The 26,768-nt window shown below is 41.2% G+C and overlaps 1 protein-coding gene across 7 annotated transcripts in view; it reads left to right on the top strand.

Moving 5' to 3' along the window:
- The window catches only part of SEMA3D (semaphorin 3D), a 413,180-nt gene that overhangs the window by 202,879 nt on the left and 183,533 nt on the right, over positions 1-26,768 (top strand). For all 7 annotated transcript variants that reach the window (XM_053254951.1, XM_053254948.1, XM_053254950.1 and 4 more), the window contains exons 5-8: positions 3,695-3,814; positions 11,863-11,956; positions 18,996-19,124; positions 24,686-24,828. In XM_053254951.1, coding sequence (XP_053110926.1) covers positions 3,695-3,814; positions 11,863-11,956; positions 18,996-19,124; positions 24,686-24,828 — 486 coding nt within the window. The remainder of the gene's footprint in view (positions 1-3,694; positions 3,815-11,862; positions 11,957-18,995; positions 19,125-24,685; positions 24,829-26,768) is intronic.

The following is a 26,768-nucleotide window of genomic DNA, read 5'->3' as shown; positions in this document are numbered from 1 at the left end:
CTTAAGAAAAGGCGGGGAAAGGTGCTCCCCTCTCCTCCTGGCAGAAGAGCTCAGGGAGGTGGTGTGTGGCAGGAACCTGCATTTTGTCCAGCTTGCAAAGGGAGAGAAAGGGTGCCTTTTAAGAAGCGGCGCCTGATGCGAGCAAAGGGGCGGCACTGCCGGGTGCGCGCAGCTGCCGGCTCGCTTTTATACAGCGCCACACACGCCCGCTGCCTCCCCTCTCTCCTCCTCCAGGGACCTTCTTAAAAGGCACCCTTTCTCTCCCTTTGCAAGCTGGACAAAATGCAGGTTCCTGCCACACACCACCTCCCTGAGCTCTTCTGCCAGGAGGAGAGGGGAGCACCTTTCCCCGCCTTTTCTTAAGCCTCAAAGTCTCCGTATTAAAGGCAAACAAGTCCGGCTCCCCTCCTCGTCTCTTAGCAATAGCCATCCATCCCGCCTTCCCCCGCTCTCCAGCCCCGCCTCAGCCGCAGCTACTACAGCAGCAGGGACTGGAGTGGACATTTCTGCTGAGTCCCGCCCCCTTCGCGCTTCCTCTGGCTTGGGGCCGCCACAGCAAGCCAGCCCTTGCATGTGCAATCGCCTCTTCAGTGTAACCTTCCTGTCCCAGCAAAACAAGCAAACACCTTTGCAGAGAAAGAAGGGGAAAGTCTTGAGATTCCGCGCACGCACAACAATATCGGGCACCTGGGATTTCCCCCCGATAAGTGATGATGCACACACGATGAAAAGAATCGGAAAAGGTTAAGTAAACATGTAGCAAGTAAACATGTAGTTTTAAAATTTTAATGTTCACATTAACTTAATTTCTTGTGTGCATTTTGATGAGTATGTAAATAGTATGTAAATAAAATACAGTTTATTGTTTAACAAATTTTATTTTATGATATTATTTTAATTGCAATGTTAGATGTCATATCTGTTAGATATATAACATAAAATTAAACTTGAAACCCCTTTACTAACTGCTGGTCCGGGAAACTGCACACAAAGAATGTAGCGGTCCTTGACACTCTGCAAAAATGATTTAGCGGTCCTTGAGTCCAAAAAGGTTGAGAAACACTGGACTAGACCACGCATAATGTACAACAGGCAAAGTATGTTTTAAATATGCTTATCTGTTTTTGTTTTTGGTCTTCTCGAAACTTAGCTTATGAGCAATAAGCTCAGAAGTTTGCTCCTGATTTTCCTGGTGCAGCCCATTTACAAATAATAATTTGTCAGTTCAGACACGATACCAAATGATAGCGATTCTTCATTATGATTTTGATGTGATATTTGCATTGAGAACTTCTACAAAGCAGAAGATATCACCCATGCAGAGCCTTTCCAGGCTTTGGAGAATTCACAGAAAACACATTTTCCAAGAATTTTCCCCAAAGGCTCAGAAAGATCTAGCCCATTTCAAACAGCAATGACTATGTTTTACCCATCACTGCTTTGCAGCAGATCTGCCCCATAAGAAGAGAAAAGTGTCCTACTAGGTTCTTGTAGCTGTTAATCATTTCAACCATGTGTGTGCAGCAGAACTTCCTGCTGGTCTAGTCTTTAGGAAGTCCAAAATCTACCATTTTGTTGTGGCTGCTAGGGATGTGCACAAATCAATTTTTTAAATTTGATTTGTGCCTCAAAAAAATCACCCCTGATTTGTTTTGTATCCAAATCTACCCTCTCCAAATCACCTCAGATTCTGTTTGTATTTGCTTTGATTTGATTCAGATTTGGACTGATTCGGACCACTTAACAAGGTCCTATGGGCACCAAATTTGGGTGGTGGGTAGGTCCCCAAGGGTGTCCACCATAGGAAACAATGGGGATTTGAAGTTGCCATATCCTAACCCTAAAATGGATCCCCAACTTTCATTTTTTAAAAAAGAAAAAGCTAAGCTCTAGCCCTTGTAGAAGTGGAGTTATGGAGCAAAATGTGCAGTCATTATTTTTCAAGTGTTCGGATTTTTTGGTCTTTTCCTCATAATGGTCTTTGCTCATAATGAATCCCTATGAGAATTCATTGCACACCTTCATTTCTTCTGTTCATTTTGACTGTCATTGGACAGTGCCAACTGTCAACTCCCACACACACCTGCAAGCCAGTGAGGTACTCATTTTAAGTTTTAGGAATATTGAAATGTTTAGATTCTTTGGTGTCTAATAACCTTTCCTCATAATGAATCAGCATGAGGATTCATTATATGCCTTCATTTCTTTTGTTCATTTTGACTATCATTGGGCAGTGCCAACTGTCACCTGCCATGTGTCAACTATACCACACACACACACACATACACACACACACACACACGGGTACTCAGTTTATTTTTTAGGTATTTTTGAAGTGTTTGGATTCTTTGGTATCGTCATTACACATCTTCATTTCTTCTGTTCATTTTGACCCCACTGCTTTGCAGGGGGCGGTGGGGAATTAGTGGCATCCCATGTTCCAGCTACCCCGCAAGCCGCAAGCCACTGGGTACTCAGTTTATATTTTAGGAATTTTTGAGGGGTTTCGTCTCTTTGATGTGTCATGAATTCTCATAGGGATTCATTATGAAGAAAGGTTATTAGACACCAAAGAGCTTAAACACTTGAAAAAAATCCTAGAACATAAACTGAGTAGTACCCCACTGCCTTGTGGGAGGGATTGGGGTGTAGTTGGCACATGACAGTTGACAGTTGGCACTGTCGAAAATACAGTCAAAATGAATAGAAGAAATGAAGGTGTGTAATGAATCCTCATAGGGATTCATTGGGAGAAAGTTATTATACACCAAATAATCCAAACACTTGAAAAATAGTGACCACACATTTTGCTCCAAAACTACACTTCTACAAGGGCTAGAGCTTAGCTTTTAAAAAAATGAAAGCTGGAAATCTGGGGGAATTATAGGAAGGATCCAAATCTCAAATTGATTCTCAGGCACGATTCGATTTGTACCTGAATCTAGCCAATGGACCATAGGGGTGATTTGTTTTGTTTCCAAATCACCTGAATCAGCTAGATTCGAGTACAAATCAATTTGTACCCGAATCAGTTTGCACATCCCTAGTGGCCACTTCACCTTGCTTTATGGCAAAGCTGATTCTAATAAAATGACATTAAGTCTGCAGAGAACAAAAGAAGAAAAGTGAAGTCTAGAGGTGCCATTGAGATTTCATTTAAGTTGAATCTGAATCAAATTTCACAAGTGAATCATCTGAAAAATTTTGGAAAGCAAAAATAATTACCAAGAAGGCAAGTAAAATTTCTGGTGGTTGGAGTTGCACAGCTTTCAGGTACTGTATTTCAACTAATGACCTACCCATAATTACTCTTGTGGGGATGGTAGCAAATTGTGACAAAATGCGTGGTAATGATGAAAAAGGGACAAATGGTAGCAGAGAGGAAAAAGTCTAGTGTACTATTTGTAGTACATCCCTTACAGCAAAATTTGAAGCAAATTTGGAGATCTTTACCTATGGAATTTTGAGAGAAGCCAAAATAGTTTTTATTATTACTGTTGTTTATTATTTATAAAGTGTCTGCTAGCTTGATGCTGTACAATGGTTGCTTTTAAAGAGAATAGATGCTGTTGCAGGCTTATAGAGTAGGAATTTTTCCCCAGTTGGTTTCACCCATTCTTAAGTACTCTGTATGAAAGTGTTCTGCTTGTAGTGCATTATATCATTAACAATTTCTGCCTTCTTTTCACAATAGACAGAATGTGCCAACTTCATCAGAGTCCTTCAGCCTTACAACAGGACCCATGTTTATGTCTGCGGTACGGGCGCTTTCCACCCGGTCTGTGGCTACATAGAACTTGGAACACACAAAGAGGTAATTTAATACACTCCCAAATGGTGCATGACAAGGAATGGCTCTAACGTTGCCTAGCATCCATCATTCCCTTGAAAATACAGTCTATGACCATATAAAAAATGATCTGACAGCCCTTTACACAAACAACAGGGCAATGTTAAGTTTTTACCAGTCGTGTAAGAACTCTTGTTCTCACATTTTTGATGTGTGCATATTGCACATTAGCAAACCTCTTTGCTCAAGCAAGGTGATTAATATGACTCAACATCGAGTTGCTTTTTCAGATGATTAATGGTGTAAAGAGCACATTTAAGCCCAGGCGCCTTACAGGACCTTTCCCCTGTAAATGGCAGTAAGTTAAAAGAACCCTACCAGTTCCATTTCAGGGGGCACTGCTATGCACTGTGGAGTGTTGGAGTTGGCAACTCTGGTTCAAGTCCTTACTGATTTATTTGGGAATTCAGTGCAATTGTAAATGCACATTAAATTGCCAAAAGATTTTGAAGGAAGTATTTTGGAGACTCAAAAGAAATCTGACCCTGATCTGAAGAGCTATTGTTAAGAGAGGCTTGGGGTGACTACAAGACATATCATAAAACTAAAATAAGTGAGTTGGGTGGAGAAGCTTTTCCAGAACTTCTTAGACATCTCCCTCTCCCCCCACCACTCTATATATATGATCCCTTGCATCTAATACTTGGGCTACAAAACAATAAAAGAATTATAAGAGGGGACTAATTTTGCTTTTCCTTCCTTATTCTGGTTATTTGCTTACAGATGATGAGGTTTAGGAAAGAGGACACTAATGGAACTTCTCTGGGGTAAAAAATTAGGAAATGATTTTTTTTTTAATCCAACCTTTTCAAACTCCTAATGTTTTTTCTAACCTGAGCTTCAAGGAGTTTGCCAGAATCTCTAGTAATAACTAACTTGAGATGGGAATAGCAAGGTCATTTTGCTCTGGAGCTGAAACACACAATCATCAAACCCATGTAATCGATCCAACTAATGCTACTGTACCATTTTATACCACACATTGAGGATTGGATGTTTGGATGCTTCCATATTTATCTATCTGTGAAGATTAGAGGAGGAAAGGTTGCAGCCTGGCCTTCATCTTTACGTACTAGTTTTGTGTGCTCAGAGACAGTTTAAAAATATGGCGGAACAGTCACTTCTCCCAGTTGGTTTTGGCTGGTCCATTTCAGCAGCAGTTCAAGCACAAAGGTCTACAATAGATTAGCCTGGCATTTATATAGTCTTAGCTGGTCTAAGGAAAATATTGCAGCTTATATATTGGTATGGAATGTGGAGGGGAATACATAGTTATGTGGTATGGGAAACATTAAAATTTGTAAAATTATCTGGAAAGGAACATTAGATGATAGGAACATAGGAAGCTGCCATATAATGAGTCAGACTATTGGTCTATTGGTCTATCTAGCTCAGTATTGTCAAGGTTGCAGGCAGGAATCTCTCTCAGCCCTATCTTGAAGAAGCCAGGGAGGGAACTTGAAACCTTCTGCTCCTCCCAGAGCGGCTCCATTCCCTAAGGGGAATATCTTACAGTCTCCCTTTCATATGCAACCAGGGTGGAACCTGCTTAGCTAAGGGGACAAGTCATGTTTTCTACCACAAGACCAGCTCTCCTCTCTGATATGATAAAATATAGAAGCTCTATTTCCTCCTAAAATCCCCTTCAAAATGAACATTGTGATATTCCACCCTTCCATTAGGGATATGAATAAAACATATTTTGCATTTTGTTTTGAACTCAAAACAAAACACAAATGGCAAAATGTTTAATCAAAACAGCAGTTGAACTGCTTGTTTCGATGGAACAAAACTCAAAATGTGTTCCAGCCATAGGGAACAATGAAGAAACTCTAAACACCCCATTGTTCCCCATGGGTAGCTCCTAGGGACACCAAAGTAAGTTGGGTGGTAGGGCATGAAGGGTGCTACTTACTTCTTAACCCACAAAAGAAACAGGCAAGCAGGTGACTTTTAACAATTTTAACCAGGGGGGGGGGGTGGAGAAAAGGTTAAAACTATTTTGAAAATCACCTGCTTACCCATTGTGGGTTGGATGGTAGGTAGCACCCATAATGCCCTATCACCCAACCCACTTTGGTGTCCCTAGGAGTTACCAGTGGGCAGCAATGGGATGTTTAGAGTTTCCGCATTGTTCCCTATGACCAGAACACTTGAAATGTTTCTAGTTTTGTTCTGTCGAAAAAATCACTTTTACTTCTGTTTCAATTAGAGATGTGCATGGAACCAGCTGGCCTGGTTTGGTTTGAGGCTGGACTGGCCTCAAACCCAACTGGGCCAGTTCAGTGCAGCACTCCCCTCAAACCCCCTTCAGTCTGGTCTGGGTGGGGTGGGGTTCGTGAGCTTCATTTCATTTTAAAAAATACCTTTTACTCCCCTTGGGGTAGTTCCTGGAGGCAGTGGGGTGGGTCCATGGAGGCTCCCCCTCCCCACGCTGGCCTTCTTCATACCCCTCTCAGCCGGTTCAGCCACTCTTTGGCCGGTTTTCTGCCTTCACCCGGCGACCATTATGGAGCCCGTGCACCTGCGCACTTGGCTTTCTGTGTGGTCTCCAAGTACTCCCCCGGGGGGAGTAAAAGGGTTTTTAAAAAAAAAAATTAAAGAAATGAAGCTTGCAACCTCCTCGGACATTCAGGGGGTGCTTGGTGCAGGGATGACGTTGAACCTGTTTGCACACCCCTAGTTTCAAGGTGAGGAGAAGGAAACCTGTTAAGGAAGGGAACATTTTTAAGGTTTGTCACCTTTCTAGGAGCACAAATAATTTCCCCCAACACATCATTTTATTCTGTTCCTATCTTTAAAAGTGTGAAGAAATTTGTTTTCATAGTCTTTCCTTTATATGAAAAATTGAATTAGCAAACATTTATTTAATAAGAACTATATAGTAAGTTTAAAAGGGGGAAAAACCCCTCTACAATAAGTAATTTAAAAAGGTCCTTTTCCTAACATTCACACTGCATCAGGACAAAACACAACAACAAAGGAAGAATTTTCTTTGTGAGTTAAAATCTAAGTACAGGTTTTCTCTGTGTAAGAGTCAGACTGCAATACCATGCCAAGTTTTTTCTATTGTCAAAAGGCCAGATGACCATTACCCTCATTTTTGTAATTATCAAGCTGCACAATAAAGAATTGTTGGAGTCTAGACTCCACCACTTTAATCTCCTGTTGGGGAAGCAAAAGCTCAGGATGTTCTTCTTTTCTTTAATGAGCTTTTCATACCTGATGGTCAACCTTTGAGACTTGCCAACTACCTGAAGTATAATGTCATTCTGTGGAAAGAGAAATGTCTGGCTAATGGTAAAACCTCGACTTAAAACTATGTGAATCCTTCTCCAAAAGGGTCATGTAGTTCAATACAATGAGATAAAAAAATTAGGACAGCTGCCATTGAAATTCATGCCAATTTTCATTTAAATTCCATGGAAGCAGCATTGGCTATGCCTTCTGATACAGTAGGCATGCAGATGAACAGATATATAAGAATAGCCCTGCTGGATCAGGCCCAAGACCTATCTTGTCCAGCATCCTGTTTCACACAATGGCCCACCTGATGCCTCTGGGGAGTCCTCAGGCAAGAGGTGAGGGCATGCCGCCTTTTCTGCTGTTTCTTCCCTGCAACTGATATCGGAAACAGTAGTGCCTCTGAGGCTGGAGGTGGCCCACAGCCACCAGACTAGTAGCCAATAAGAATAGCACTGCTGAATTAGGCCCAGGGCCTATCTATTAACATCAAAATAATATTTTTTGAGTAATTAACAAGATCTGTTACAAACACCTAGCCCTGGATTAACCATAAGGTGAAACAAGCACGTGCTTAGGGCATCAAGGGAAGGGTGGCACCACAGAATTTCCCCCCTACCATTCATGCCTTTAACTCTTTCACTGAACAAAAGAACAGCCCTGCTGGATCAGGCCCAAGGCCCATCTAGTCCAGCATCCTGTTTCACACAGTGGCCCACCAGATGCTGCTGGGAGCCACAGGGAGGAGTTGAGGGCATGCTCTCTCTCCTGCTGTTACTCCCCTGCAACTGGTACTCAGAGGCATTCTGCCTTTGAGGCTGGAGGTGACCTAAAGCCCTCCAACTAGGACCTGATGATACGCCTATCCTCCATGAAGTTATCCAAACCCCTCTAAATTCCATTCAGGTTGTTGGCTGTCACCACAACTTGTGGCAGAGAATTCCACAAGTTGATTATGTGTTGTGTGAAAAAGTACTTCCATTTGCTGGTCCTAGATTTCCTGGCAATCATTTTCATGGGACGACCCCTGGTTCTAGTGTTATGTGTGAGGGAGAACAATTTCTCTCTATCCACTTTGTCCACTCCATGCATGATTTTATAGACCTCTGGCATGTCTCCCCGCAGCCGTCTTTTTTCTAAACTAAAAAGCCCCAGGTGTTGTAGCCTTGCCTCATAAGAAAGGTGCTCTAGGCCCCTGATCATCTTGGTTGCCCTCTTCTGCACCTTTTCCAGTTCTACAATGTCCTTTTTTAGATGTGGTGACCAGAATTGTACGCAGTACTCCAGGTCTGGCCGCACCATCATTTTGTACAAGGGCATTATAATATTAGCAGTTTTATTTCCAATCCCCTTCCTAATGATCCCTAGCATGGTTGACCTTTTTCACAGCTGCCACACATTGAGCCAAAACTCTCAACGAGCTGTCCACCACGACCCCAAGATCTCTCTCCTGGTCAGTCACCGACAGCTCAGATTTCATCAGCGTATACTTGAAGTTGGGGTTTTCGTCCCAATGTGCATCACTTTACACTTGCCAACACAGAAGCGTATTTGCCATTTGGTTGCCCACTCCCCCAGTTTGGAGAGATCCTTTTGGAGCTGCTCACAATCTGTTTTGGATTTCACTACCCGGAAGAGTTTGGTATCATCTGCAAATTTGGCCACCTCGCTGCTTACCCCAACTTCTAGATCATTTATGAATAAATTAATAAGCACCAGTCCCAGTACAGATCCCTGGGGGACCCCACTTCTTACTTTCCTCCGTTGTGAAAACTCTCCATTTATCCCTACCCTCTGTTTCCTGACTTTCAACCAGTTAGCAATCCACACATGTACTTGTCCCCTTATCCCATGACTGCTAAGTTTCCTCAGGAGACTTTGATGAGGAACTTTGTTGAAAGCTTTTTGGAAGTCCAGGTATACTATGTCAACTGGATCACCTTGATCCACACACTTGTTGACACTCTCAAAGAACTCAAAAAATGTTTGTGAGGTAAGATTTACCTTTGCAAAAGCTGTAATGGTTCTCCCCCAGCAGGGCCTGTTCTTCTACCTGCTTTACAATTTTATCCTTAAGGATGCTTTCCATCAATTTGCCTGGAATGGACATTAAGCTAACTGGCCTGTAATTTCCTGGATCGCCCTTGTATCCCTTTTTGAAAATCAGTGTTACATTTGCTACCTTCCAGTCCTCCAGTTCAGAGCCTGATTGCAGGGATAAGTTATATATTTTAGCAAGGAGGTCGGAAATTTCACATTTGTGTTCTTTGAGGACTCTTGGATGGATGCCAGCTGGTCCTGGCGATTTGTTAGTTTTCCGTTTTTCCAGACAGTTTAGAACATCATCTCTTGTCACTTCTATCTGACTCTGTTATTTAGCCTCCATCCCTGAAAAGTCTGGTTCAGGAACAGGTATATGCTCTGTATCCTCTGCCATGAAGATGGACACAAAGAACTCATTGAGCTTCTCTGCAACCGCCATATCCTCCTCAATAATCTCTTTCACTCCCTCATTGTCTAATGGTCCAACAGCCTCCCTGGCAGGTTTCCTGCTTCTGATGTATTTAAAGAAGTTTTTATTATTCCCCTTGATACTTTTAGTTAAATGTTCCTCAAACTCTTCTTTTTGCCTCCCTTATTGTCACCTTGCATTTCTTTTGCCACCTTGCATTTCACTGCCACACTCAACTTTAGTCGATTTTTTGTAATTGTTTTTATCTGCCATGTTCAACTTTACTCTGCATTGTAAAAAAAACATTTTCTTTGGCTTGGTGAGTGACTAAAGTTTCGAGAAACTATTAAACTATGTATCTGAAGTAAAAAGTCATTGATTTGCGAAGGATTACTGTAAAGAGCAGTACAAAATATTGATAAAACTTCACATAAAATATGGTAATATGTTATGATGTCCGACCTTGAAGATGAAATATTTTTCTCAATCATTCCTTCTGTTGTGGCTATTTATAAGAAATTATAGGCAGTGGAACTGTTTTGTTTTACCTTAAAAAAATCTAGAAGAAAACTTATAAAAAATTAAATAATGATTAAGGTATAAGTAAATAATTTGCTTGAGTTTTAATATCTTGTCAGTTAAGCAATGGAGGGGGCTGAGTGGGGGGGCACAATTGTTGAGTTGTGCTTGGGGCATCAGTTGCCCTTTATCCGGCCCTGCATACACCCAACAAGAGTACTTTGATCCCAGGAAGGACACATTTTCTGAACCCGGAGTAGCTCTCAACTTACTACATCTGCCTCCTTTTGGAGTTAAATAGAAGTCACATTGTTATAGTCTACATGCATTGGTTCAGAAAAATAACACCATTCTAAAAGTACTGCTTCAGCAAATACTTACATCAAATCACAAAGAAATACTGGAATATAACATCTTTCACAATGAACAATAGAAAAAATTGCCAGCCAGTAACTAATTTACATACATATATAAAATTGTTCAGCTTGTATCAAATAACATCCTCATTTAACCCACAAGGTGACTCAGTTTTAAGGGTATGGATCCAAAATAATTCTCATTTTTAATAGGGCTTTTTAAATATAACCCAAGTGCACTTAACCTTTTCAGTACACCAGAATTGTAATTGATCTGCTGAGTGGTTATATTCCACAAAGTGTTTAACCAATGGGGCCTGTGTCTCACCAGTCCTGCCTTTTCATATGCAACTCTTATGCTCTATAAAATGAGTCATAATATGAGTCATATGACCTGGAGGTCATACCAACATACATAAGAGAACTGGGGCACTTGATGATAAATGGAACCCCCTTGCTACTACATGTGAACAAATCCTGTAATTGATATTCTTTGAAAGCTTTTGGATTACATAATATTTTAAACTTAACACAATTCTTGCGGACAGTACAACTCACACAAATATATTGGCCTACTGGAGCCTGTGCATCAGTTGTATTAAACTTCCATGAACATGGCTGCTTTAAAGCACTGTGCACCAGTAGATCCTGCAAATTAACACTACGGTCCCTGACAAACAAAGGTTTACCCATGCACCTTGTTATATTCTGTAATAGGTGCCAGTGTTGGCAAATCACCTCCTCAATTGCAGGGGGATATAAAAAGTGTGTTCGGGGGATTACCATCCTGCCGGGATGTGCATGAATTGTGATTTGAAGGAGGAGAGCAGGTGCATACTTGCTCCCCTGCCACTCGCTGCCACTTCCTGAATCAACGGCGCTCCTCCCAGCTGTCTTGGTGCACCCTTGGTGCATCTTGGTGCACTTGGTGCACCCACAGCTGCCCCCATGCCCCCAGACACCAGTACACACATGGCCTCTTCATCGCCACACCTATCCACTATCTCCCACATTTTCTAGCTGGAGTGAACGACAAAGCCTTACAGCTATAAACAGCCTGTTACTTCGTGTGGTAGCCAAACCCTGGAGGAAGTATTGCCTCTTCCTTCTCCCTTAGCTCGTAGACAGAGGATCAGGCTTGCTGTACCTTCTTCCTTCCTTTGAGAATGTACAGGGTACAGAATGTACAGTGCTGGCTTTAAAGCTCACCTTTTTAGTTTGAATGTAATCAAGCCATATGGCCTAGCTAGTTTAATGTATTGTAGTTTTATGAAGTGAATATAAATCCCCATGTGAAAGGGAAATATAAGGCACTTATGGAAAACTGCAAAAGGGAACCCAAGGGTTATAATTCAATCCTTTTTCAACTCATACCTTTATGTCTCAAATCAAACTTATCTTGGCTGTAACACCATACTAATGAATATACCCTTTATGTGCAGGAAATGGTATTTAGATTTGAAGTGCAGAACTTGGAGTCTGGCAGGCTGAAATGTCCTTTTGATCCTCAACAGCCTTTTGCATCTGTCATGGCAGGTGAGATTTCACTTCTGTTGACAATATCCCCTACCTTATGATATTAACCCATAATATATGAGCTAAGAGACTAGGAGCTAAGAGACTGATTTGCAAATCAGGAAGTATGTGGCTCAGATCACTTCTCTGCTATGACTTCAACAGACAGCAATCTATTCTCTCTTGGGCTCAACACCCTACCCCCGACCCAATCTGCAATGTGCAGGTAATAAGATTGGCCTACCTTGTAATCTTGTTGAAAGGATAATGTGTGTGAAGTGGTCTGAGCAATTGAGAGTGATAAATTAAATAAATAAATAACAGCTCAACCTTTCAGAGTTCTCAAGAAAGACTGAAGATACATGGCACAACTCTTGTGTGTTTCCTGGATGGGAGACCACACCCTGTTTAGTCACTCCAGCAGTCATACTTAGGGTAGTCACCTCTTCAGACAAACGCCAAGTGTCAATAGGAGCATGGGTGACTGGGTGGGAGGGTAATTGATGTGCCTGTCCATTAGCTCTGTCCATTTGCTTCAGGTATTTGTGTGCCATAATCAGTGTATAGACAGGTGTTCCAGGTCTCTTGTTGCATGTTGCTTCTGTACATGAATTCCAATGTATTTGGACAAAAGACTCACTTTTTATAATGAAACCAATTGTTTGTGGCTGACATCCTGATTAAATTGCTTTATAGAAGTCCCATTGAAATTAAATAGTCCTTTGGGTAACTCCTGAGTACCACTATTATTTTGGATATCAGTCACAGTCTTTAAAACACCAAGTAGAAGTACATCATCTTCCTTCCTGTCCCTCAGTTTTGTTCTGATGCTTTCTGTCTTGATAGGCTAGACATAATCTCTTCATTTTAGCAGTTACAAAAGTTACCTTTGCCATGGTTATTGTTTCCTAGCCTCAACTTATTTTCATTTGACCTGTCTATCTTTTTTGTATGCCTTGCATAAGATAAGAGGGATGCACCATGACATTCTTATTTGTGGCAGAGAATAAATTGCCTTAGTTTCATGGAAAGATTAGTCACAGTGCTTATAAAAAGAATATGACTAATGTTCAGCTTTTATTCTTAGATAATGAGATTAATGATTTCTAATCTTGACCCTGCCGAGGTTGAAGACTTCCATTATTAAAAAACAATGGGGGTTCTCTGTCTTGGGATTCCCTATGTCTTTCAAATAACCATAAAGTATATTTAAAGGATTCTTGGGAAATTCTCCTATTCTCTTTTTTTAATTTGAGACAAAGATGATGATTTATTGTTTAGTAATTCTAAAATATATTATCCTCTCTCTGGAATGTCAATGACTGCAATGGTTTCATTACTGAAAGTATCAAATAGCTAACACTGAATCTGTTCTTTAAATTAGTCTACTTACACCTTAAGCTGTTTCTATATCTAGTATCAGGGATTCCAGACTTGAGCCACAAACATTATGGACTGAGATAGGGACTTAGACTGGTGAAGTAGATAAAGACTATGTGAGCTAACGGCACAGAGCCACCTTCAGCCTCAGAAGGTGATAGAGATATGAAGCAACTGTTCCCCTGCAACTGCAGATAGTATGACGCCTCTGGATTGACCAGGCCAGGGAAGAAGGCCAATCTTGTGATATTAATATCAGGCCTGGGTGACAAAACAGTTTGAGCCCTAGCTCTGATCCAGGTCAAGTCCCCAGTTCCCATTCTAGCAACAGAGAGAAGGCCCTTGGGTTGGGGAAAAAACATTAAATGTCAGGATTTAAGTACAGGCTACTCATAGCCCTGGACTAATCCTTGCATATAATGTTCTAAATAATAACATGCCTCAAAGAGTGTTATCTTAGGGCTAGTTCATATGTGCAACCTATTCGCTTTCCTTCTCCATGCTATCTATGACCAACTCTTTTGGTGTACAGGCTCACATGGACAAATAGTAACTGGCAGCCTGTCAAAAGAGGACTGGACTAAGTGGGTTAAATCTGCTTTTTAATAATTGGGTAGAAGAAAGAGTTTTGGAAAATGTAGCTTCTTACTCCTGTCAAAAAAAGCAGCCAAGTAAAGAGAAAAGAAAAAGAAGTTAGTACGCTAAGAGGGAAGGGAAAAATAATATACCAACAGGGGAGACCAAATTGGATATATCACCATCAATGAGATTACAAGAAAGTCCTGCCATATGGAAGCCAAGGTCTCTGGTTGGGAAACGTTTTCATTAGCCCAGAAATCAAGCATGTTACTGTTCCCTTGGTCTACAGAGGGAGGTATACAAGGCTTACAATGCTGTAAAACTATCCCTACTTAGCTGCTAATACAGCTCTGTGGATCCAGGGCACCTGGTATTTTGGAAGTACCCATAAAACAGGTAGATAGTATAGGATTAAATTGTTAAATTAAAAAAAATTAATGAGGCAGATAAAGTGAAGTTAATCCTTCCTGCATGACAAGTTACATCTTCCAAAATTTCATTGATTAATGATAGAGGAGCCCTGCCGTCCTGCCCCAAAGAGATTTCATTGCTCCTCACTGTAGGCCACTAAGACAAAGAAATTTGGGGAAAGGCCTTTCCCTGAGTTCCTTGAAAATATAAAACCTGGTAGTTACTCTGACTTAAGCGAAACATAAAGGTCATTTGCAAAGCAGAGAACAGAAGTAAAGTAAAGAACAGAAATAAAGTTATGTAAACCACCTTGAGTCTAAGGAAGTCAGGTGGTAAACAAACAAACAAACAAACAAACAAACAAACAAACAAGTGTGAAGAGAAATGTGATACTGTAGTCTTTATACTAGAAAAGCAGGAGATTAATTGTGAACAGTGCACTAGGTGAGGTATCAATAGAAACTAATAGAAGAAACCACTAGGTATTACTTAATGGCTTGCAGCCATGCAACCTCCCAAAGCTTAAATCATATCTTCTGGTTTGCAGAAGATAATCTTTCTCCAGTTTTACAATCTCTATCCAGGACAGCTAAACTCATTGTTTTCCAGCACGAACACAAATCTTAGGTAGCCATGTTGGTCCTTTTTTTTTTAAGTGCAAAGTAGGGAAATACCTTCATTAGGATCAACTGAAATATCAACAAACTAATCAGGTATACTTCATATTTTCTGAAAAGTGAGGGAGTAGCAATATCTGTTACTCTGACTTCAGTGTGGAGTGATGAGATCTCTTATGCACCTAGCAAAAGCAAATCTAATTAAGTAACATAAAACCTTACAAACTCTGCAGGCTTTGGAGGGCTTTCCCATTATGCCCACCCCTGCCCGCTTGTTTTGCTTGACATTGAACCGGAAGAATAGTTCTGGAAAATGTTGGTTTGCTATTTTATGTCATTCTGATTGGTCCAAATAAAGATATTGCCTTCCTGTTTCTAAGGAAGTTGGCCCTCATACTTACGCACATCAAAGAATCCCCCTAGTCATATTGAAACTGTCTTGGCTTCCCTTGAAATTCCTGAGCAACTTTTCCACATTCTTTTAAAAGTTCACTATGGGTAAAACCTCTGTAGCAGCTCTGCCTATTCCTGGGAACAGTTGGAGGGATCTCATTGAATGTGGCCAGTTCCACATGTGTAAGAATTTTAAAGGGAAGTGCAATATTTTAATAATTCAAAATGTGAATGTACTCAAGTGACCATTTTGCCTGTTTAAGGTCTGTTCTTAGTGAATTTATTAAGTGCACTCAAACACACCATTATTTATTTAACTGTTTGATGTGCATCTCCTTTTAGCAGTATGTGCTCTCCAAGTGCTTTGTAGGAAATAACAGATGTGCAGGAGATCAAAGCACTCGTCAAGTGCTGAAGGGTCCTTGTCATCGGAGGTTAAAACAAGGATGAGCTGTTTCTTTTAACCCTGCTGATATATCAGTCACTAAGCGTGTCTGTCATTTAGCAGACATTCATTATACCGTTCATTCTTCAATATGACGGTTGCCTTTCATAATGTGCTGCTGTTGTCTAAAAAATACATTACTTGATAATCGCTCATTTTTAATAATCTGTGCTGTTTACTTACTAAAAAGAAAACCATCATGCTTGGTTTAATTGAAATGAATTCTGTTGAGATCACTAGATGTAAATCAAAATATATGGCTGCCACCAAAAAACAGCAGCTGTGCATCTAGCTCCCCCTCCCTTTTGATAATATGTAGTGGAACCTCTCTTGTATCTTGAGTCCTGCATTCCCCACCTTCATTCCACAGCATTGGCTGCTAGTGGAGTAGATATGCACAACCCAAGACAGGTAACTCTTACTAGACATTACAGACATGGAGCAGGGGCTCCTGTTTTTGGTGGTAGCTGCATGCTTACAGTCACATTTGGTTTGTACTGAGCATCATGTAAAACATAAGTAAGAATTTGGGATTTTTTTCACACTAGCATAAAATTGTTTGTTCTGCAGAGACTGCATGCATGGGACATGAGGAGGGGAGGGTTTCACTTTAATGCCAAACCAAAAAACCCTTTTTTAATAATTAGAATGTGAAACAAATGATAAAAGGGACATGAAAAATAAGCTAATAGTGCCCAATTTGAAACAGATCGTGTAGTATTATTTACACATGTCACTATTTTATTTTATTGAATTCTACACTCATAGATGTGGAATAGAAAATAAACATCTTCTTTTACTTGACATTGTTTTTGGACTTCTGGTTTAAAATACTGGTTCTATCTTGTTAGGTCTGGTCTGGTTTTGGTCAGGGGATGGGGTGATAACTCAGTGGTAGAGTTATGACCCCACCTGCTTTACATGCAGGAAGTCCCAGGTTCAATCCCTGGCATCTTTAGGTAGGGCTAGGACATACCCTCTGCCTGCAGAACATACTGAGCTAGATGGAACTATGGTCTGATTCAGTTTAAGGCAGCTTTGTAAGTTCTTATTCATTTATTTATTATATTTATTTATCATATTGTTATACCGCCTGATATGTACATCACTAGGTGCTGTACAAAATTTACAATAATATTTAAAAATCAGCACAGATTAAAATTCACAAAACAATTAAAACAGTAGCATAAAACAGAAATAAAAGCAGTAGCATAAAACAATTATTAAAACAAATTATTAAAATTCTAATTAAAAGCCCGTGAGAACAGGTGAGTCTTGAGGGTCTTCCCGAAAAAAAACAGAGAAGGAGATGCTCTTATTTCAGCAGGGAGCATATTCCAAAGCCCCAGGGCAGCCACAGAGAAAGCCCAGTCCTGGGTCACCATGAAACAAGCTGGTGGCTAGGGAGGTGCAAAAAATTTCGGGCACAGATCGATCTTTGCCCGAAACGAGCAATTTCGGGTGATTTGGGTCCAAACCGAATCACCCCCGATGTCCCCCGATATTTTTCGGGGCCGAGCCAAATCACCCCTGATTCGTGCCCGAAAAATTCGGGTGATTCGGGATGACGTCTCTTTGAATTTCCCGCCTTTTTGCCTCCATTGATTTGAATGCAAAAAGGTCTGATGTGACGTCAGCTCAAATTTCGGGTCCCAGGGGCAAAATAGTGGGGTGGGGTGATAGTGCCCAATGGTTGGAGGCCACCACCCAAATTTCAGGGGAATTGGGCAAAGGGCTGATTTGGGGGGAATTTTTGAAGTTTTAGTGTCTTTGGGGCAGTTCGGGGGCATAGAGTAGGATCTGGGCAAAAAGAGTGGGATGGGGTGGTAGTGCCTAATGGGTGAAGGCTACCACCCCAATTTCAGAGTGATTGGGCAGAGGGCTGATTTTGGGGGAATTGTTGAAGTTTACGCGTCTGTAAGGTTTTCCCCCATAGAGAAGCATTGAGGTGTCAGCAAATGGATAGCTTCACGCGGGGGGCAAAGGGGTGGCCTAGAGCAGTGTGGGGTTGGTGGTAGTGCCAGGTAGGGTCAAGGAAGCTACCTGAATTTTTTCAAAAGATTTGGGCAGAGGGCTGATTTTTGGGGAATTGTTAAAGTTTACGCGTCTTTAAGGATTTTCCTCATAGGGTATACATGGAGCTTTCAGCAGCCCCATAAGTGCACTTGGGGGGTGCTGGGGTGGCCCGGAGCGAGTGGTAGTGTAGTGCACATAGGGTGCCAACCACCCCCATGGGTTTCTAACCCATGGGGTACAGGGTTCTGTTGTTTCAGAGGTATTCTGAGTGTGGATTCTATGATAGCAAATTAGAGTGGATTCATGGTGTTTCATTGAAAATCTCATTAGCTATCATAGAAACCACACTGAATCATTGCCCACAGCAAATCTGCATCTCTGAGCAGATTGGCCCCCAAAAGGTGTTAAAAGTCTCAGGAGTTAGTGAGAAAATTAGTTGTGAGACTGCAATTACATTATTTCTTATGTACCTCTTGTGTACGCTGAATCATAGAATTTTAGAGCTGAAAGGAGCCTTAGAGGTCTTCTTATCCAACTTTCTGCTCAGAGCAGGAAACTGTCACAGATATCCAAGACAGCATCAGGTAGGCTTGAGCCCGAAACATTTCGGAGGCCATTATAAAGGCCTCCGAAATGTTTTGGCTCTAGGGGGTTTTGGCATTTCAGTGCCAGTGGAGGTGGTACTTTAAGGGTGGGGGAGGGTTATTCACCCCTCCCACTGCATTTCCCCCGCCAGTGCTCCGTTATTTGTAAGCCTCTCGGGGCAGCAGCATTCCTCCCTGCCACCCTGTTTTCCTCATCGGAAGTGGCTGGAAGTAGTAACCGCACATGCGCTCATTGCGTCAGTGTGCGCGCCAGTCTGCCATGCACTCGCATGATGGGCACATGTGCGGTTGCTACTTCCAGCCGATGAGGGAAACGGGGTGGCAAGGAGGAATGCTGCCACCCCGAGGGGCTTACAAATAACGGAGCGCCGGCAGGGGAAATGTGGCGTGAGGGGTGAGTTCACCCTTCCCTTCCCTTAAAGTACCACCCCGGCCGACACTGATTTCTGGCATATCCCTTGCATCAAGCCCCTGCTTGAAAACGTATATTCATGGAACAAGGCTTACACAGTAGAACACTGTCTCTCTTCTTTGGATCATGCATAAAATAAGAATAAACTATATCTGTATGCCATGATCTTAAAATTGTCTTGTTTATTTGTTTATGTTTGTAGATGAATACCTTTATTCTGGAACTGCATCTGATTTCCTTGGCAAGGATACTGCTCTAACACGTTCTCTGGGCTCTTTGCAAGACAACCATTACATCAGAACGGATATTTCTGAACATTACTGGCTCAGTGGTAGGAGGCTAAGCATATGTCAATGTAGAATGTACTTGATAGCCCAGAAATCAATTGTTTTCACACAGAGCTGCCGGCAGCACCATTCTTAGAGAGTGAAAGGTTTCTGACCCAACAGAGTACAAGTTCTCTGATAAACGTATGGGACTCCCAGGAGAATAGTCCTCATTAACTACAAATCAGGGAAAAAATAGGTATATGGATTATGAATATGAAACTGTTTGTACAGAGCTGGCATTGCAGTCAAGAAAGAACTGCTTGCATGAATGGATACTCAGTACACACTGGTGCTCCTGGGCCCACAAGCAGCCTCCAGAAGAGTCTACAGCAGGCATGCTCAACATTGAATCCCCAGATGTTATTGGACTTCAACTCCCATAATCCCCAACCAAAGGCAACTGGGGCTGGGGATGATGGAAGTTGAAGTCCACTAACATCTGGGGCCCCAACGTTGAGAATCCCTGGTCTACAGTACTGGTAAAATTATACAGTACTTTAAAAAAACCAAAAAAAACCAACATGGGACATGGAGTGCTTAAAATGGAAGTTCCAGGCATTGTTTATTTGGACCTAAGCATTGATCTCCATGACCTTTAGTCACATAGGTGGGAGCCACTTGTTGATTTGCATTCTGTGGTCAAAAATCAAAGCAGTAATTCACACATTTTCCCCACAGCCATATCTAGAATAACCAAATTTTAGAGTTGGAAGGGATCTTTGAGGTATTGTAGTCCAACCCCCTGCCCAGGGCAGGAGCATCCCTGACAGACAACGGCCCAGCCTGTGTTTGAAAACCTCCAGTGAAGAAGAACCTGCCACTGCTTGATGTAGACACTTCCCCTGTCAAACAGGGAAAGTCTTTCTAATGTCTAAACCTGTTTCCTTGTAATTTCAACCTGTTAGTTCTAGTCCTGTTCCAACAGCAACAGTGTATTCTGAAATTTAATTTTACATCATAGACCTGACTTGCCAGTACAATCACATATTTTGTTTTGTAGATATGCATTAGTGACTCCTGTAATTTCAAAATCAGCAGAAAAAGAAGATGCCACAGTAATTGGACAGGTTTGATTTCTAGCTTGGATATTGTCATTTCATTGGGTGCAGGCAGCTGGGCTGGCTTAAATTCTATCTGGTTAATCTTCTGCCCATGGAAAAGAGTTATCAGCAGATGGATAGGCAAATACTTGGGCAAGCTAATGGGGGGCAGTGTAAAAAATAGGGATGTATCCACATTTAGTTGTGCATTTGGATGCACATCTGATTTATGTCCGCAGTTCCTTAAAAAGTGTGGCTTATGTTACGAATGATGCGGAAATGGTCACTTCAGAGCTGATATAATTCAAGAGCCATGGAGCCTCTCCAGGCTGGCATCTGGCATGATGAATGGGCTTGCTTGGAACCAGTGTGCATGCCCTCCTCTTAAATTGGCAGGGTACTGCTCTGTATGTAAGTCAATATCTGATAAACTCTTTGTAAGGTTTATGTCCAAAACTATGGAGTGGAAAAGCAGTATTCATCTAGCAGTCAAACTGTAGTTAATGTTGGTATTGTGGAAATAATATGTATCTTTTAATCCATCATTTGTGATTTAAAAAACAGTTCCCCTAACACTCTGAATTGAAACACTGAGTTTGAAATGTCCTTCTTAAGAAGCAGGGCATCTCTTTTTGGAGAATAAAAGCACATTTTATGCTTATGAAAAGCAGCTTAAAAGTCACGATGGGAGCATTTAAAAAGTTTCCTGAATGGAAGTACTGTGTTTTCTTTCCTATTAACCCCCCCCCCTTTTAAATTAGTGAACCCTATCCCTAAAATTACCATATATGCATTCAGTGAAACAGTACCCAAAGCCACACACAGCAAAGTTTAGGACAATTTTATAAGCAAACCTTCATCTGGATATTGGGCGGAGGGAGGTAAGTGGGGGTGGCCATTAATTGTTTCTTGCACTGAGTGCATAACATTTCATAATTCAAGGTTACTATGTGGCTGTGAAAGATGAATTGCAAAGCAAATATCTCCTGACCATAAAAATATGTTGACTTCCCTGCAATGAACAAAAAGATGGTTGTGCATCTAGCAGTCCTCAGCAAGATATGTTAGAAAGAGAAAACTCATCTATTCTGATGGCCTCTTAATGCCTGTCTGGTCACTGATGCTCTGTCACATATCTTCTCAAACCACAACAAGTGAAGGGGCCCTCAGAGTTCTGATCCAGCAGAAACCTGATTAAAAGCAATGGAAAGGGCTGTGCTGAAGCATGTCCTGCATTAGCTGGGGATCTGGAAGAGGCGTGGGAGGGAGCCAATGTGTTCAAGGAAGACTGCTGGCTGTGCTTCTGGAATGGAGCATCGGAAAGCAATTACCAGGTGATGGCTTTGTTGCAAAGGCAAAGTAGATGCCTGGTCATTACCCCCAAGAAGCTATGGCTGCTCTTGAGTAAGGGAAAGATCCAAGCATTGGATAACAGCTTGTGAGCAAGAAAAGATGAATGGGGTTTGGGCACAATTTGCGAGCCACTGATAAAAGGCTGAGGAAGGGAGAAGCCAAGTTGGATACCAGTGTTCTCTCTCATTTTTTTCATCTCTCTGTGGATCGAGTTTGATTCTGAGAGGGAGTATCAAGGCAGTGTGTGTGCACATGCATTCAGAGTGGGGCCTTCCTGATTCCACCTGAGCGGGATCTAAAATTGACTCAGTGGACAACAAAAAACTTGTGAGTGCAAGCATGTGCGTGCACCTTAGAGGGAACACTGATGGAAACCTGTGTGTCTCTACCTGGAACTAAAGGGAAAACTGAATAGGAGCTCAGGGTGGCCTATATGGGGGTTATCCTCTGTGAGATAGATTACAAATACTTAAAAAGAACAGTGACCATGGGTCACTCAGTCTTTTCCTTCTAAGTTGAATGGGTATGTCAACTCAAGTCTTCTGACACCCTAACCTGCTCTTCTAGTCCTGTGAATGACCATTATTAGCGTGTCCGAAAATGTACAGAACAAGAATGCCTCATTGAATGTTTTTAGAATTTCCAAGTTCTGAAGATATTCCAGATATTAAAGTCTGAAGATATTCCAGAACGTTTTCCACTAACTGAAAATATGCTATTAACATGGCATACTGTTCGTATTTTCCATGTATTCCAGAGTTCAGAAGTTGGTTGATTGTAATATTACAGTCAAATCACAGAAAAGATTTAACCAACCATTGGTTTATTTGGCCACACATAAGAAACTGTGCACACTTAAGTAATTAGTATTACATTACTTGCAGGAATGAGGCATGTTTCACTTAGCATATGCTGAGAGCTGAATTATTATTTTTTCTCCAGAGGGACAGTCATAACTTAGTGGTACAGATTTTTTTTTGCATGTACAAGATCCCAGGTTCAGTCCACATCATATGTAGTAAAGAGGACCTCAGCTAGCAAGTCTAGGAATACCTTTTCCTGAGACAGCACAGAACCATAGCCAATCCAAGTAGACAGCATTGGGCTAGATGGACCCATGGTCTGACTTGGTATAAGGTAGCTTCAAAAAGATGCTATTATCTTGCTGAGGGAAAGAAACAAGAACCATCAGTGGCAGACCTCAGTTGCATTTCAGCTGCTTCCCTGGAAGTTGAAATATGGTACAATCATGAGCATGCTGACTACTTAAGGGAGCATGATGGCATGGGAAAGGAGAGAAAAATAAGAAACAGCAGCTTAGTTAGCGGGAACAATATAAGCAACGTTAGTGATGCAGTTAAGCTTATTTAATAGTACCCTTGTGAATGATTCTGGATTTCATCTTTGTGGAACTGAAGACAGAACATCTTGGACATTTTGCCTACTTCAAATTAATTAAATGCTAATTTGATGACTCTGAGGAAATGGTGCAAGTTACTGGGATATATGTCATGTAATGTTATCTCCTGCTAATGTCCTCTCCTGCTTCTAAGTAGCTTAATTTGATTATAGTATTTGATTTTATTAAATTGAGTTGTGTTTTCTTTTACATAAGTTAACCTATTTAGGGACCTTTACATTGAAACCTGAGATATAATGATATGAATAAATATGTGCATATAGACGAATAGTGGAGGAAATGTAAAATTACAGGAAGAAGCAAACTTCTGGGTAGTTTTTCCCAATATTTTCTGCAAGAGAACTGTTGTGGTCCTTTTGAGAAATAAATTCATAACATAATTCAAAGCTCCTGTGAACCTGATTCATAGAAAATGCTGCCTGCTTGTCTCTGCATGATTAACTGTTCTGCCAGTGCCTCCTTCCTGTCATTCTTCACTGGAAGTGTGCGGTTAGAGTTGCCAATCCTGTAGGATTGGCCTGGAATCTCCTGATTTAGAAACAGCGGAATTGCCCAGTTTCAGAGGAGGTTTCCCACTGCATCTCTGCATGGGCACAAATATACTTCTGATTCTTATAGATGCAGGCTGTGGCTTATTTTTACCATTTCTAAAAGGGTAATTATTTTACTTTTAATGCTTTCTAGAAGGGTAGTCAAACCATAAGCCTTCTGGGGTGTAAGAGTGAAACTTGATTCAGCAGAAAAGCATGCCTCAGCTTTCAGAGGTTTAAGAAACGCTCTTCTAGGACATTTTTCTTAAATACTTCGAGAAGAGTTGTCTTGATTGAGCAGTTCACCCTCTCAGAAGTGAACATAAGAACAGCCCTGCTGGATCGGGCCCAAGGCCCATCTAGTCCAGCATCCTGTTTCACACAGTGGCCCACCAGGAAGCTTATATGCTTACTGGAGCTGCCACGTCCACAACATGTGCAAGACAACAAATAACAGTAAAACTACATACATACAATTTGATTCATTCAGTCTTTCCCTTAAGAAAAGGGGAGGAATCTGGCTTTTGCACATATGATTCTACATTAGCAAGTTCCCTGCTCTATATGGTAGCAAGAATAAAGCCCTATTCAGACTTTTTAAAAAAAGTGTCACCAACTTACAGAACCAACATACTTACAGTAAAGTGAGTCAGAAGTCCTGCCCCAGTGTGTCACTCACCCCACAACCTTGCCGCTCACAGTTTCAGCAGCGGTTGTCTGCATAGGGAAGGGTGTAACTATGATGACAGACACTTCCAGACTGCTGACCATGGAAGCGCCTGCCATCACAGTTACAGCATTTCCTTGCCATGTGAGTGGCAAGGTCGAAGAGGTTGAGTAACTTGTGACCCACTTCAGAGCTGCATGTATGTTGGAAGGCAATGTTTGATTTGGGTTTAAATGATGAAACAATCTTGGTGGTTACCAATATAATTATGTCATCTCCATTCATTCCTGCCCTTTCTTACATTATAGCATCTGAAAATACTTATCCATCTTGTAATATGTTTGTACACAAATTATATTTTCAGTAGTTATATTTTGAGTCAGTGGGTCAATGCAGATGTAATGCTTCCAATCCTCTAACCATGGGTTCACAGGATCAGGGAAAGGGTTAGGAATAATTACATCTGTACTGGATCCAGCGTTCTGAATCTTCCTGCAAGGCTAAAATCCAGTTAAATGTTGTTACATTTTTTGTTATTTTGGGTGTCTTGTAGGAGCAAAATTTATCGGAATCTTCCCTATCCCAGATACATATAATCCAGATGACGACAAAATATATTTCTTTTTTCGAGAAGTTTCTCAAGACAGCAGCACATCAGACAAAGCAATCCTTTCCCGAGTTGGCAGAGTTTGTAAGGTAAGCATTGTGAAGTTTTGGAAAACGAACTCTCTAATTTTGTTTCCTCAGTAAATATTAATTGCTCCAGGGAGGAAATCCCAAGGTACTGACTTGGCTACATAGAATAATATGGATTACTAATGAAGTCTAGAGTTCTCCAATTTGTCCTGCCCAGTTGACTTGATAAGCTAGCTGGTATATTGGAATTCTAATATTTTCACAGTTGATAATGAAGTTAAATAGTAGCCAGTTTAATTACCAGCCACTGAGTATTGAAAGTCTCAGTCTGCATTCACAAATTGCGACTAACCCAAACAAACATATCCTGTCTTATTTATATATTGTTCCAGTATTGTTCCCCACATGCTTTTTTAATAGTATTTTGCATTCCTTGAATCTTTAAGCTCTATCTACATGCTATTTTTTATTTTATTTTCCTTTGGTGTTTCTTCCATGCAACAACTTGTCCTGCACGTTTGTGATGCTATTCTATATCTATGTTGTGTCTGGAATCAAAAGACTCACACAGGCACCCAAGGGGACTTTGGGCTTGTGTTTCTGAAATTGCCTGTTGCTACAACGCCACCTTCTCACCACATTCCTTACGTGGATAGCAATAATGTATGTCTGAAAAGGGCTTTAGGTACAAATGCATAAAGCAGGGGTTCCCAGCCTGTGGTACCATAATATTGGGTAGAAACACCATGGTGGGTACATTTTAAAGAGTTGTTTTTGTCGCCTGTGACATTTACGGCAATGTGGCATTTACATGTGAATTTGGGGAAAGCCACAAGAGTGCTTCCACTGACGCGGCGTTTACGTGAGATTTCCGGTCAGGTTATCTGGCGCCGATTTCATGGTGAGGAAATAGCACCCAAATTGCATAAGTGCTACTCTGCTAGTTTCAAGCTAACAGTGGTGCTAAGAGCAGAACAGATTGGAAATAGAGCTGTAGCCCGTGAATTTGAAGTGGATGAATGCTGCATTCATAGGTGGAAATCAGAAAAAGATGACCTGGCAAGTATGCCAAAATCAAAGCGTGCAAGGAGAAGTGTTGCAACCTGGCCTGATTTGGAGAATAACCTCAAGGAGTAGATTAAAGAGCAGAGAGAAAAAGGACTGTCAGTCTCTACTGTGAAAATCCCCCTACAAGCAAAATTAATGGCACAACAAATGGGAATAACTGACTTTAAAGGTAGCCCGTGTTGGTGCTATAGATTTGAGGCAAAAAATTTATCTGTGTGCACTAAAATAACAATGGGACAGCAGTTGCCGAAGGTCTGATGTGGCGGGGGGGGGTGATCAATGTTTTAAAAGTTTGTTGCAAATGCTTTTGAGTGGGGGGAAATTTGTGCAATCACAATAAATATGGATGAAGTTCCACTGATGCATGCACACTTGATGCATGCACACTTATTGGATTCAGTTAAAAAAGAATGCAAAAAGGCTAGCTGTGTATCCTGGTGGTTTGACCAAAATCTTGCAGCCCTTAGACTTATCCAAGAAAAAGGCATTTAAATGTGAAATGTGAAGGCGTTGGGAAAACTGGATGAGGAAAGTCCTGCATACATTCACAAAGGGCGGGAAAATGTGCAAAGCAACTTACGTCGAGGTCGCAGAATGGGTTTTAGAAGCATGGAAAGCTGTTAAAGGTTCTTCAGTGATTTCTGATTTCACAGAAGCTGGAATTATACAATCTGAAAATGCTGAAAGCGATGCAACTAACATTTCACAAAAGGATGAAAACGACGAGGATGCAGACTATCCTGAAAAATTGAATGAGAATTTGTTAAACCTTTTTATTTCAGAGAGCGATAATTTGGGCTTCGAAGGTTCCCTTTGAAGTGCAGTAGTTAATTTTTGGAATGCGATGTGCAAAAAAGCAACCAATGTTTCCTTTGAAGTGCAGTTTGAAGTTTATAATGTAATGTGCTTAAAAATAAATAAAAGGTTTCCTA

This window comes from Hemicordylus capensis, chromosome 5 (assembly GCF_027244095.1).
Source record: "Hemicordylus capensis ecotype Gifberg chromosome 5, rHemCap1.1.pri, whole genome shotgun sequence".
NCBI lineage: Eukaryota > Metazoa > Chordata > Lepidosauria > Squamata > Cordylidae > Hemicordylus > Hemicordylus capensis.
The sequence above is the reverse complement of the archived record's forward strand: the minus strand, read 5'-3'. Positions and strand labels throughout refer to the sequence as shown.